We start from the raw sequence: 14,932 nt of genomic DNA, 5'->3' as shown, positions 1-14,932 counted from the left end.
CCCAACCAGTCATGTCATCTTGCGAAAACGGGGAGGAAGGAGCACCCTTCTCAAATCCAACAGTAATCTGCACCTGCTCGGTCATTTTGTCAACAATGCAGCATGGTGAATCCTCCAGAAACATAAAACATATGTTTTCCATCAAATAATGTTAGCATTTTCTAACTAGTTTTCATTGGGAAGGAAGATAAAGCGCTTTTATCAAAAGCATTAACTTTTGCATGGAAAAACACAAAATCCTACTCATTACTTTGCTTGTGCTTCAGCACTTCTGTTTTGTTCCGACTTCGTTGTTCGCTCACGCCCGGGAGGTAGCCCGGTTCCAAATCAAATGCAATCAACTTTTAACGGTGCTCATCTCTCGGGCGTCTGGTTGAGATTAATCGAATCCCCGCATTGCAAAAATGCTACCGGTGCACTGTCGGTAGCAGCGGTTTAGCCATTGGTGCAAGTAGTGTGTCCCTGAGTTGGATTGGCTGAGACTGCTATCAATCCCTCTGACTACACCCGCCCATTTCCCCAGTGCCCATAACGCACGGACACGAGCCTCTGAACACCAGGGACGGTGTCAGGGACATTATGCCATGTGTTTTACAAGAACAGCGTCCTTATTGGTCTACAGTACGGGCTATCTGCCCATCGCCAAGGGATACGCTTCGGATTGGCTGAATCGGCTACCCTAGATTCACCCTTGCGCGTGCACAATTCTCAGATTCTCTACAGTGGTTTATTTGCGTAACCCTGTCGCCACGCGCATCTACACATAAAACCAAGGCTCACAATTTACGCAAATAGCGTTACAAAGGTCCGTAGTGACAAAGACAGCGAGCTGAGGAGGAAGGAATAAAGAAGAATTTCAGGCTTGGACTGCCACTTCCCGAAGAACGAAACGCACAGGGTTTCCTCAAGACCCGATACTAGAAGATCCGTATTTGGACGTCGCCGTGTATGGAGTTGGGACAAATTTGAAGGGCCGTAGAAATCGTTCACGTATTGATTGGGCAACTGGCAGATTTTTCCGTTTGAATCGTCCGTAGGGTAGGAGAGCGAGCAGCCATGGCGGTCGGGTCATTGAGTCTTCACATCGGAATATAAAGAGGAACTGCATGGCCCTGCATCTATAGGAATATACAGCAACCATTCCCCATGTCTGATCTTCTCACTTTTGTCATTTTGTGTTCAACTGTGACCACGTTAGAGAAATCAAACCAGCAGTGCAGTGGGTTTATTCGGAGGCCAGCTTCATGATTATTTTAGTTGGAAGACGTGTCTCCAAGGCCTAACAACTGAAGGAAAACGAGGGCTCAATGGGAAATAGGATGCTTTGAATTACTGTTAGTGGACGAAAAAGGGTGATTGATAGACTAAATAACGGCTGTCAAGGCTCGTGGACAGAGGAGTTGATTTAAAAAATCATATTGTGAATAATCAAACATTCAGATTAAGGAACTGTTATTCTTTGGATGCAAAGGTTTAGAAAGATAAACCTACCAAGACATCTACACTCACGTAGCCTACAGTATTTGATTCGGGGATTGGATCATGTCTGGTCGGCCCAGAACCACCTCCTTCGCAGAGAGCTGCAAACCAGTGCCGCAGCCCTCGGCTTTTGGCTCTATGAAAGTCAGCAGTAAGTCTACCATTTTTAATCATCTAACTAACTTGCCAGCCTTTTGAATAAAACCAATTTTAAACTAACCTAGCAGTCTCATTGTTAAGCACATTGACTCGATGCTAGGTCTGAAAGGACAGGCAGGCTTTTCCTTCTGTGTCCTTGCTGAGATTCTCAGGCATAGAGTGACACCCTGGTTTCTGTGGGGAGGGAGCACTGTGACGTGGGGAAGAGGGGCAGGGCTGGCAGCCACGCAAACCAGCATCGTGGCAAGTGGGTCAATCTGATTTGCCTCATCATTTGCAGATTTTTCAAAGTGTCTAGTCCATCAGATCACCAGAATAATGCTAACCGATTACTGATCTCTCCAGATCAACCCAGCGCCAGGATAAAGTGACTAAGGGGGCAGTTGAAATTGCAAGGGTGTTTCTAGGATTTGAAGATATTTGGGGCTTAACCCAAAGCCAGTAGGAGGGTCCGGGGGCAATCTCCCATGTCAAAAAAGAAAAGGGAATTTCATCAGTAAAATGCATGAATGTGGTGCACTTTGAGATTAACATTGGGGAGAGAAATTACAACAATGAGAGATTAGATATTTTTTCAGGTAACTTGCACCTTCCCACCTGCCACAGCAGACACTGCCAGTACTCAGTTATAATAGCTACTGTGGGTATCTTCTCTGGAACACATACATATACAGTGTATTGCCAAAAAGCACTCAACTTTTTAAATTTATTTTATTTCACCTTTATTTAACTGGGTAGGCAAGTTGAGAATAAGTTCACATTTACAATTGCGACCTGGCCAAGATAAAGCAAGCTGTTTTACACATACAACAACACAGAGTTACACATGGAGTAAAACAAACATACAGTCAATAATATAGTAGAAAAATAAGTCTATATACAAAGTGAGCAAATGAGGTGCGATAAGGGAGGTAAAGGCAAAAAAGGCCATGGTGGCGAAGTAAATACAATATAGCAAGTAAAACACTGGAATGGTAGATTTGCAGTGGAAGAAAGTGTGAAATAGAAATAATGGGGTGCAAAGGAGCTAAATAAATACAGTAGGGGACGAGGTAATTGTTTGGGCTAAATTATAGATGGGCTATGTACAGGTGCAGTAATCTGTGAGCTCCTCTGACAGCTGGTGCTTAAAGCTAGTGAGGGAGACAAGTGTTTCCAGTTTTAGAGATTTTTGTAGTTCGTTCCAGTCATTGGCAGCAGAGAACTGGAAGGAGAGGCGGACGAAGGAGGAATTGGCTTTGGTGGTGACCAGAGAGATATACCTGCTGGAGCGCGTGTTACAGGTGGGTGCTGCTATGGTGACCAGCGAGCTGAGATAAGGGGGAACTTTACCTAGCAGGGTCTTGTAGATGACCTGGAGCCAGTGGGTTTGGTGACAAGTATGAAGCGAAGGCCAGCCAACGAGAGCGTACAGGTCGCAGTGGTGGGTAGTATATGGGGCTTTGGTGACAAAACGGATGGCACTGTGATAGACTGCATCCAATTTATTGAGTAGGGTATTGGAGGCTATTTTGTAAATGACATCGCCGAAGTCGAGGATCGGTAGGATGGTCAGTTTTACGAGGGTATGTTTGGCAGCATGAGTGAAAGATGCTTTGCTGCGAAATAGGAAGCCAATTCTAGATTTAACTTTGGATTGGAGATGTTTGATGTGAGTCTGGAAGGAGAGTTTACAGTCTAACCAGACAAAATCAAATCAAATGTATTTGTCACATACACATGGTTAGCAGGTGTTAATGCAAGTGTAGCGAAATGCTTGTGCTTCTAGTTCCGACCATGCAGTAATATAGTAATATAACCTAACAATTTCACAACAACTACCTTATACACACAAGTGTAAAGTAATGAATACGAATATGTACATAAAAATGTATAAATGAGTGATGGCCGAACGGCATAGGCAAGATGCAGTAGATGGTATAGAGTACAGTATATACATATGAGATGAGCAATGCAGGGTATGAAAACATTATATGAAGTGACATTGTTTAAAGTGGCTAGTGATACATTACATCAAGATGGCAAGATGCAGTAGATGGTATAGCGTACAGTATATACATATGAGATGAGCAATGTAGGGTATGAGAACATTATATAAAGTGGCATTGTTTAAAGTGGCTAGTGATACATTTAATTATATCAGATGGCAAGATGCAGTAGATGGTATAGCGTACAGTATATACATAAGAGATAAGTAATGTAGGGTAAGTAAACATTATATAATATAAAGTGGCTAGTGATAAATTGATTACATCAATTTTACCATTATTAAAGTGGGTGGAGTTGAGTCGGTATGTTGGCAGCAGCCACTCAATGTTAGTGATGGCTGTTTAACAGTCTGATGGCCTTGAGATAGAAGCTGTTTTTCAGTCTCTCGGTCCCCGCTTTGATGCACCTGTACTGACCTCGCCTTCTGGATGATAGCGTGGTGAACAGGCAGTGGCTCGGGTGGTTGTTGTCCTTGATGATCTTTTTGGCCTTCCTGTGACATCGGGTGGTGTAGGTATCCTGGAAGGCAGGTAGTTTGCACCCGGTGATACGTTGTGCAGACCTCACTACCCTCTGGAGAGCCTTCCGGTTATGAGCGGAGCAGCTGCCGTACCAGGCGGTGATACAGCCTGACAGGATGCTCTCGATTGTGCATTTGTAAAAGTTTGTGAGTGTTTTTGGTGACAAGCCGAATTTCTTCAGCCTCCTGAGGTTGAAGAGGCGCTGCTGCGCCTTCTTCACCACGCTGTCTGTGTGGGTGGACCATTTCAGAGTGTCCGTGATGTGTACGCCGAGGAACTTAACACTCTCCACCCTCTCCACTACTGTCCCGTCAATGTAGATAGGGGGCTGCTCCCTCTGCTGTTTCCTGAAGTCCACGATCATCTCCTTTGTTTTGTTGACATTGAGTGTGAGGTTATTTTCCTGACACGACACTCCGAGGGCCCTCACCTCCTCCCTGTAGGCCGTCTCGTTGTTGTTGGTAATCAAGCCTACCACTGTAGTGTCGTCTGCAAACTTGATGATTGAGTTGGAGGCGTGCATGGCCACGCAGTCATGGGTGAACAGGGAGTACAGTAGAGGGCTGAGAACGCACCATTGTGGGGACCCAGTGTTGAGGATCAGCGGGGTGGAGATGTTGTTACCCACCCTCACCACCTGGGGGCAGCCCGTCAGGAAGTCAAGGACCCAGTTGCACAGGGCGGGGTCGAGACCCAGGGTCTCGAGCTTAATGACGAGTTTGGAGGGTACTATGGTGTTAAATGCTGAGCTGTAATCGATGAACAGCATTCTTACATAGGTATTCCTCTTGTCCAGATGGGTTAGGGCAGTGTGCAGTGTGATGGCGATTGCGTCGTCTGTGGATCTATTGTGGCGGTAAGCAAATTGGAGTGGGTCTAGGGTGTCAGGTAGGGGTGGAGGTGATATGGTCCTTGACTAGTCTCTCAAAGCACTTTATGATGACGGAAGTGAGTGCTACAGGGCGGTAGTCATTTAGCTCAGTTACCTTAGCTTTCTTGGGAACAGGAACAATGGTGGCCCTCTTGAAGCATGTGGGGACAGCAGACTGGGATAAGGATTGATTGAATATGTCTGTAAACACGCCAGCCAGCTGGTCTGCGCATGCTCTGAGGACGTGGCCGGGGATGCCCTAGGTATTTGTAGTTGTCCACATATTCTAAGTCAGAACCGTCCAGAGTAGTGATGCTGGACAGGCGGGCAGGTGCAGGCAGCGATCGGTTGAAGAGCATGCGTTTAGTTTTACTTGTATTTAAGAGCAGTTGGAGGCCATGGAAGGAGAGTTGTATGGCATTGAAGCTCGTCTGGAGGGTAGTTAACACAGTGTCCAAAGAAGGGCCAGAAGTATACAGAATGGTGTCGTCTGCGTAGAGGTGGATCAGAGACTCACCAGCAGCAAGAGCAACATCATTGATGTATACAGAGAAAAGAGTCAGCCCAAGAATTGAACCCTGTGGCACCCCCATAGAGACTGCCAGAGGCCCGGACAACAGGCCCTCCGATTTGACACAATGAACTCTATGTGAGAAGTAATTGGTGAACCAGGCGAGGCAGTCATTTGAGAAACCAAGGCAGTTGAGACTGCCGATAAGAATATGGTGATTGACAGTCGAAAGCCTTGGCCAGGTCGATGAAGACGGCTGCACAGTACTGTCTTTTATCGATGGCGGTTATGATATCGTTTAGTGCCTTGAGCGTGGCTGAGGTGCACCTGTGATCAGCTCGGAAACTGGATTGCATAGCAGAGAAGGTACGGTGGTATTTGAAATGGTCAGTGATCTGTTTGTTAACTTGGCTTTCGAAGACTTTAGAAAGTTAGGGCAGGATGGATATAGGTCTGTAACAGTTTGGGTCTAGAGTGTCACCCCCTTTGAAGAGGGGGATGACCGCTGCAGCTTTCCAATCTTTAGGGATCTCGGACGATACGAAAGACAGGTTGAACAGACTAGTAATAGGGGTTGCAACAATGGCGGCGGATAATTTTAGAAAGAGAGGGTCCAGATTGTCTAGCCCAGCTCATTTGTACGGGTCCAGGTTTTGCAGCTCTTTCAGAACATCTGCTATCTGGATTTGAGTGAAGGAGAAGCTAGGGAGGCTTGGGCAAGTAGCTGCGGTGGGTGCGGAGCTGTTGGCCGGGGTTGGGGTAGCCAGGAGGAAAGCATGGCCAGCCGTAAAGAAATGCTTATTGAAATTCTCGATTATCGTGGATTTATCGGTGGTGACAGTGTTTCCTAGCCTCAGTGCAGTGGGCAGCTGGGAGGAGGTGCTCTTATTCTTTATGGACTTTAGTGTCCTAAAACCTTTTGGAGTAAGAGCTACAGGATGCAAATTTCTGTTTGAAAAAGCTAGCCTTTGCTTTCCTAACTGACTGCGTGTATTGGTTCCTGACTTCCCTGAAAAGTTGAATATCGCGGGGACTATTCGATGCTAGTGCAGTCCGCCACAGGATGTTTTTGTGCTGGTCAAGGGAAGTCACGTCTGGAGTGAACCAAGGGCTATATCTGTTCTTAGTTATACATTTTTTGAAAGAGGCATGCTTATTTAAGATGGTGAGGAAGTTACTGACGGGATGAGGTCAATATCCTTCCAGGATGCCCGGGCCAGGTCAGTTAGAAAGGCCTGCTCGCAGAAGTGTTTTAGGGAGCGTTAGACAGTGATGAGGAGTGTTTGTTTGACCGCGGACTCATAGCGGATGCAGGCAATAAGGCAGTGATCGCTGAGATCCTGATTGAAAACAGCAGAGGTGTATTTGGAGGGCAAGTTGGTCAGGATAATATCTATGAGGGTGCCCATGTTTACGGATTTAGGGTTTTACCAGGTGGGTTCCTTGATAATTTGTGTGAGATTGAGGGCATCTAGTTTAGATTGTTGGACTGCCAGGGTGTTAACCATATCCCAGTTTAGGTCACCTAACAGAACGAACTCTGAAGATAGATGGGGGAAATCAATTCACATATGGTGTCCAGGGCACAGCTGAGAGCTGACGGGGTCTATAACAGGCGGCAACAGTGAGAGACTTATTTCTGGAGAGATTAATTTTTAAAATTAGAAGCTTGAACTGTTTGGGCATAGACCTGGAAAGCATGACAGACCTTTGCAGGCTATCTCTGCAGTAGATTGCAACTCCTCCCCCTTTGGCAGTTCTATCTTGATGGAAAATGTTGTAGTTGGGGATAGAAATCTCAGAATTCTTGGTGGCCTTTCTAAGCCAGGATTCAGACACGGCAAGGACTTCAGGGTTGGCGGAGTGTGCTAAAGCAGTGAGTAAAACAAACTTAGGGAGGAGGCTTCTGATGTTAACATGCATGAAACCAAGGCTTTTACGGTTACAGAAGGCAACAAATGAGAGCGCCTGGGGACACGCAGGGCCTGGGTTAACCTCCACTTCACCCAAGGAACAGAGGAGGAGTAGGATGAGGGTACGGCTAAAGGCTATCAAAACTGGTCGTCTAGTGCGCTGGGGACAGAGAATAAAAGGAGCAGATTTCTGGGCGTGGTAGGATAGATTCAGGGCTTAATGTACAGACAGGGGTATGGTAGGGTGCGGGTACAGTGGAGGTAAACCTAGGCATTGAGTGATGATAAGAAAGGTTGCATCTCTGGACGCACTAGTTATGCTGGGTGAGGTCACCGCATGTGTGGGAGGTGGGACAAAATATTTATCTGAGGCATGTTGAGTGGGACTAGGGGCTCCGCAGTGAACTAAAACAATGATAACTATCCTGAACAACAATATACAAGGCATATTGACATTAGAGAGAGACATAAAGCGAGGCATAAAGCAATCACAGGTGTTGATTTGGGAGAGCTAGCTAAGACAACAACGGGTAAGACAACAACAGCTAATCAGCTAAGACAACAACAACAGGTAAAATGGCGATGAATGGGCAGAGAGGGTCGGTTAACTACACACAGAGCCTGAGTTCGAGGCTGGGGCCGACAGATAAACAAAATGGAGTACCGTGATTAATGAACAGTCCAGCAGGCATCCGCTATGTAGCCAAGTGATCATAGGGTCCAGTGAACAGCAATAGATGGAACAGGGAAGCCGCTAGGTAGTCGTTACTACGCTAGCAAGCGGGAGACACAGCGTTCAGAAATTGCTGTTCTAAGTGCTCCATTGGCCTGCTGTTCTCATGTGTCCTCCTCCTGTCTCATTTTAAAGGTAGCACGTTGGAGGTGCAACATGTCATTAGTTTGATTCTAAAGGGAAACTGCACTTCCTGATATGGCCTCGTTTTAGGTTTGGTTCATTGACTGACGTGAGTTGGTTTTGGGGTGTGGTTTGATGTGCGTGTCTCGTGTGTGTTCGCAGGTGGGAATTGTTAGCCAAATTATTTAGCCAATTTCCTTCAGCCTGCTGGCGTGCGACCTGACATTGACTTTGGATAGCCTATCTCTGGGACTAGTTAGGGACCGTCAATAAATTTCACAATGTAAATGAGACAATATTTTCATGTTGCATGCTTTCAATATTTGTATATGAATTTCTACCGTTTATATTTGGTTTGGAGCTATAGTATTTTAACATATCGTCCCATGTACATTGTGTAATTTACAGATGGTCCCTATCCACAGGGATATCCAAAGTCAACACAAATTTACGACACGCATTACGATCAGGTCGTATGCAGCTGCACTCCGAATTGATGATTACTTGTGTTTGGTGGGCAGGATTGAAACAGACCAAGCCTTCATTTACATTGTGATGCAGTCACGACCACAAGTCTCACAAAACTCTGTTTTGGATGAGACTGACTTTATGACCAAAATTATTCTATTTACACTTTGTAGTCAATTTTGACAGTAGAATAAATGTTTCTGATGCATATCAATGCCATGTAGTCTGTTTTCTAAAGGATAAGTAGTTTTTTAGGGGCATTTGATCTTTAAAGATACTGTACAAGACCAGGGCAACCCAACTGTAAAGAAAAACTAGAGTGTCCGTATAACAGCGCAACACAACTCCAAACATGAGAGATAAGAAGCAACATAGCCCCTAAGGCTGTATGAATATTAAGAGATATGAGGAAAAAAATGTACCTGTATAATGGAATAAGTTATAAAACCTCTTCATTTAATCAGTTCTACCAGCTGTGAGATTTTTGGATTACGTAACATTTGAGGACAAATAATTTCAGGGCATATGCATTTTCAATGTTTGTTCACGTACAATCTAACCACAAAGCTGGCCATCTTTTCCTCCCATCTTCCTGGCTGCCCTCCCCTTCTAAGTTCATGTTTGTTTATTTGTCATATACATGTAGTACACTGTTTTAATGAAACGCATACTTGCAGGTTAAACTCTCGACAATTCAACAACAATAGAAAAGTAAGTAGCTAAGTGAATAAAATGATAAAATAAGAGTGTGCAAAGCTGTCATCAAGGCAAAGGGAGGCTACTTTAAAGAATCTCATATAAAATATATTTTGATTTGTTTAACACTTGTTTTGGTTAATACATGATTCCATATGTGTTATTTCATAGTTTTGATGTCTTCACTATTATTCTACAATGTAGAAAATAGTAAAAATAAAGAAACAACCTTGAATGAGTGTGTCCAAACTTTTGACTGGTATTATATATATATATATATATATATATATATATACACACACACACACACAAAGTTTTGATTTCAAAATGTCAGCATTCAAAAGAAAAAGCCTCTCATCAGGCAAAACCTGTCTCAACCAATAAAGCAGAGGTGGGCTCTACCATGCTCAGTTTTCTAACCACCCCCCTTACACACACACACTACCCAAGTTAATGGACGTGACAGCAAGGCAGAATGGCACATTCCAGATGAGCACTGGGTCATGATACATACAGTTGAAGTCGGAAGTTTACATACACTTAGGTTGAAGTCATTAAAACTCATTTTTCTACCACTATAGTTTTGGCAAGTCGGTTAGGACATCTACTTTGTGCATGACACAATTGCATGACGCGTTCTGTCTCCTAGAGATGAACATACTTTGGTGGAAAAGTGCAAATCAATCTCAGAACAACAGCAAAGGACCTTGTGAAGATGCTGGAGAAAACAGGTACAAAAGTATCTGTATCTACAGTAAAATAAGTCCTATATCGACATAACCTGAAAGGCCGCTCAGCAAGGAAGAAGCCACTGCTCCAAAACCGCCATAAAAAAGCCAGACTACGGTTTGCAACTGCACATGGGGACAAAGATCGTACTTTTTGGAGAAATGTCCTCTGGTCTGATGAAACAAAAATAGAACTGTTTGGCCATAATGACCATCATTATGTTTGGAGGAAAAAGGGGGAGGCTTGCAAGCTGAAGAACACCATCCCAACTGTGAAGCACGGGGGAGGCAGCATCATGTTGTGGGGGTGCTTTGCTGCAGGAGGGACTGGTGCACTTCACAAAATAGATATATTGAAGCAACATCTCAAGACAGTAGTCAGGAAGTTAAAGCTTGGTCGCAAATGGGTCTTCCAAATGGACAATGACCCCAAGCATACTTCCAAAGTTGTGGCAAAATGTGTTAAGGACAACAAAGTCAAGGTATTGGAGTGGCCATCACAAAGCCCTGACCTCAATCCTATAGAAAATTTGTGGGCAGAACTGAAAAAGCGTGTGCGAGCAAGGAGGTCTACAAACCTGACTCAGTTACACAAGCTCTGTAAGGAGGAATGGGCCAAAATTCACCCAACTTATTGTGGGAAGCTTGTGGAAGGCTACTCGAAACGTTTGACCCAAGTTAAACAATTTAAAGGCAATGCTACCAAATACTAGTTGAGTGTATGTAAACTTCTGACCCACTGGGAATGTGATGAAAGAAATAAAAGCTGAAATAAATTATTCTCTCTACTATTATTCTGACATTTCACATTCTTAAAATAAAGTGGTGATCTAACTGACCTAAAACAGGGAATATTTCCAAGCATTAAATCAGGAGTTGTGAAAAACTGAGTTTAAATGTATTTGGCTAAGGTGTATGTAAACTTCGGACTTCAACTGTATGTTTGTGCATGTACATTGATTGATTGTACTGTAGTGACCAACTGTATTGACCAACATGGTATGTCCATTTTGTGAATATATAGATTGGCGGAGCAAATAAAGGAATATCATAGCAGTTTCCCCCGAGGCAGATGAACACTTTGCCCCTAAACACTATCCACTAACCTTTTGGCGATGCAGGGGCACAAACTTCCCCACATGGGCCTTTGTTGAAGCAGGTAAGGGAGCATTCTCTCCCCCGAACAATGCAGTGGACACTGGGGTTGTATCCAGACCCCCCAGCAGTGACAACTTCTGTGCCACATCCAGGAACATTTAGCTGTGCAGTCATTTTCTCTCCAAGTCCGGGGAAAGTGTCAGAGCACATTCTCTCCATGCTCCGGAGAGAGCTCGGTCATAATCAATTCAGTGTCAGTCAAATGTCGGGATGAAAACCTCACACCTCATCATAGGGCAGACACTCCTGCAGAGCACCACCAATAGCAACAGCAGATGAGTAGTAAGGAGGGAGATGAGTTGTAAAGAGGCCTCCAACACTGCGTCTTCACCAGGGCCCGACGGGTAAACTTGGCCCTGCCCTAATAAATCAAATATTACAGGCGGAGATGTATCACATTATTCACTTACGTAAAAACAAAAAACAAATTGTTATGGGAAACCCAAAAGTTTTGTACCTAACCGCCTCAGTGGCTTTCCATAGCGCCCCCTAGACACACCGCGGCATAGCCCCCCCCAGACACACCGCTGGCACGCTCTGTCAATTATGCTGACGCAGCGGAGACACAGATTTTATCTTGCGCCAACCTGTCACTCAATCATTTGAACTTTTTTGCTATTTTTATATAGGGACATAAAACCAAGCCATATAGCTGAGAACCCAATGGGACAATATGAACTACAATCCCGATCTTCAGTTTTAAAGTTGAGAAACGTCAATCATCTCTTGCAGTACGGTTTTCGAAACATACGGGACTTGTCTTTCATGTCAGCGAGAAATAATCTGTCAAATTAAAAATATACTTACTGTAGGAGGTTTGCACAGATGCGTACGGCTGTGAGCCTCCAGCCGACGAGCTACACTTCCACTACACTTCCTCCTTAGTTACACTAACACACAGGTGTTGGAGCATGCTAGATAGAGGCGACCACCTGTGCTAATTAGTTGTCCATCGCAAATGATGTGTGTTACGAGTGTTGGGGCACTAAACAAAACTCCCACGGCCAGAAGATACCTTCATGAATAGACACTAAAGGCAGTTTGCGTCTATGAATGGGCTCAGTTGGAGTAGGCCTATGTGTCACAATGTATAAGACTGAAGATGCTGCAATACATAGTTCAACCCCAGCCTTGCTCTACATACAGTACCATTAGGCCTGTCACCTTCTGCACTTCTGTAAGTCTGTGTGTGGGCTACTCAGAGAGAGAGTGATGTGGCAGTGGTGACGGATCTCAGATACTGTTTCACGATGCAAGTTTCCCTTTCACTGGATGATTGACCCTATTAGTGTATGGAGAGTGTATGGAGAGTGTATGGTTGAGAGCGTGTGTGTGCGTGCAGATGGGAGTAGAAAGCATTATTTAGCACTTACAGCGCTGCAGAAGAATGCCTTTCCCTCCCCTCCCCCATCTCTCTCCCCATCTCACGCTCCCTCTTTGTGCCCCCACACCTGTGTTATAAATAGTGATGCGTGTTATTGGGGCGAGGCTGCAGGCTGAGACTCCTTTTAAGTCTCATCACAGAAAATCACCCACCGGACCATCAGGATTACACACAGCCAGACACCAGGCCTCTCTCTTTCTCTCTTTCTCCCCCCCAGGCACGTGCGCCAGTGTGTGTGACTAACTTGGCCGATGTTCTGAAGCAGCTGTAGCCAGAGTGTATGGTCCTAGAGTGAACGTCGCCCCCCCCAGCAGCTGGCCAAGAAAAATGGCAGCTGGCCAAGAACAATGAGCAGCTTGTTTAGCATTTCAAAGCTCTTTCTTTTTCTCTTTCTCATTCTCTCTTACTCTATTTCCTTCGGTCTCAATGAAGACCTGAACAAAATGAACAAATTGAACATGATGTTCAATTTAAATTGCCGGTTAACGTGCAAAAAAGGACAGAGCGTGTTAAACCAACTGAAGAACAAACAAAGAAACTGACAGACTGAGCATCAGAGAGAACTGAGAAGAAAGAGCGAAAGGGAGAGAGGGATGTTAAATATTGGGTCTGAGTTATTACTCTAATGTAATAGTTATTTCCTACATACTGACAACCCTTCTACTCCTCCCATTAAGGCCTGTGGTAGGTGATGACTGATTAACAAGGTGATATCTAGGGTTGATCTATGATTAAATCGAATATTGTGAGATTTGACATTGATGAAATTTCGTGACGTTCAAGATGATATATCGTGAAGACTACTCTATTTGAACTTTTACAAATCAAAACGATTCAGTTTTATCAGTTAGGCTGTATCAATATGTTGAAAATTAAGTCAAAATGTATGAACTAAACCTTATCTTTTTCTCCATACTAAGATTATTGAATGAGAATGTGACTATAATATCGTAAATAAGCACAAAAGTTGCACAGGCTGGATTTATCTAGTCAATAACAGCGCAAAAGGATTATTTGGGATATCGCGATATTTGGAGTAGCATATCATAGAAGAGGCCCAAATATTGCCCAACCCTAGTGATACCCAGATGTCTCTGCCTTAGGCCACACCCATTAGATAGTACTGCTCCACAGGTCTTCTTTAGGGGAGAGAGAGATTTGGATTCATTCAGAAAGTCTGCCTGCTTCCCAGACAGCCATACAATGGAGACTGTTGACCCACTCCCACACCACCACAGTGAGTGTGTGCTGTGTGTGTTTCAGGGTTTTCATTAGGAAAATGTGACGCCAGACAACATGACCGGGAAGATTAACATTTACCGTCCATTTGAGAAATTTACCAGACCCATATGCATTGTGTGCGTAACCCAATGATTGTCTGATTGTCTTAACTCACCACATCCACCACTAATAAGCTTAGCTTCTGTCATTTCTTTTCTTCACCTCACACAGTAAGTCACCAAAGTCCGTTTTTTTTTACATCCATTGTGAATGATAAATATTTCCAACAATCTCTGCCTCTTAATTACCAAGTCTTAGTGTGAAAGACCAAAATATCATGATCTGGTGATCCCATATAAATAACTGAACATTTTTCCTTGGTGCAAAAACAGCTGTCTGTCCCGAGCTCACTGATGCGGGAAACTCTGAGGGCCCAGAATAGGCTAGTTGATACAATGTTACAAGTACACTAGTGACAGCTTCGGGCCGGACCCACACTGAAAAAATATCAATTCTATTTAATATTGTGTGTTTTAATTAACTACATTTTAATAATATTTATTGTGGGTAATTTAACACTTTCAGACTTTCTGCTACTTTTACTCAACGTTATCTGCAAGTATATTTATATATTAGTATAAAGGAGTTTGTTGCGCTATGAGGTATAATGGATCATAATGAACGGATATCAAAACTGTCGTTCAACGATGAGACCCCCCATTCCCACCATCAACAAGGTCACGTGCACAACTGCTTGCAACCCTTAATGCTAGAGGCACATGCAGCATCATACAATGCTTGCAGTTCTACCTCTACTGACTGCTAGTGGAATGAGCACTGTGTTCAGCAATGCCTGCTAAAGTGGGTTAAAATGGCAAAGAATAGAAGACATCATTTTTTGGGGAACATTAAGACATGATCACCCAAAGTACCTGATCATGAATATTATAATAACCGTTTTGGAATTGATACAATTCA

At 44.0% G+C, this 14,932-nt stretch overlaps 1 protein-coding gene across 2 annotated transcripts in view; it reads left to right on the top strand.

Moving 5' to 3' along the window:
* Nucleotides 1–763: 763 nt before the first annotated feature.
* Nucleotides 764–14,932, top strand: part of LOC106582120 (glycogen synthase kinase-3 beta) — a 38,889-nt gene continuing 24,720 nt past the window's right edge. Inside the window, exon 1 of one of the 2 annotated variants that reach the window (XM_014164873.2) lies at nt 764–1,630. In XM_014164873.2, the coding sequence (XP_014020348.1) occupies nt 1,543–1,630 (88 nt within the window). In that variant the 5' untranslated portion in view covers nt 764–1,542. The remainder of the gene's footprint in view (nt 1,631–14,932) is intronic. The other variant, XM_014164874.2, reaches the window with a different exon arrangement.

This window comes from Salmo salar, chromosome ssa21 (genome assembly GCF_905237065.1).
Source record: "Salmo salar chromosome ssa21, Ssal_v3.1, whole genome shotgun sequence".
NCBI lineage: Eukaryota > Metazoa > Chordata > Actinopteri > Salmoniformes > Salmonidae > Salmo > Salmo salar.
Note: the sequence above shows the minus strand (reverse complement) of the source record. Positions and strands in the feature narration are given on the sequence as shown.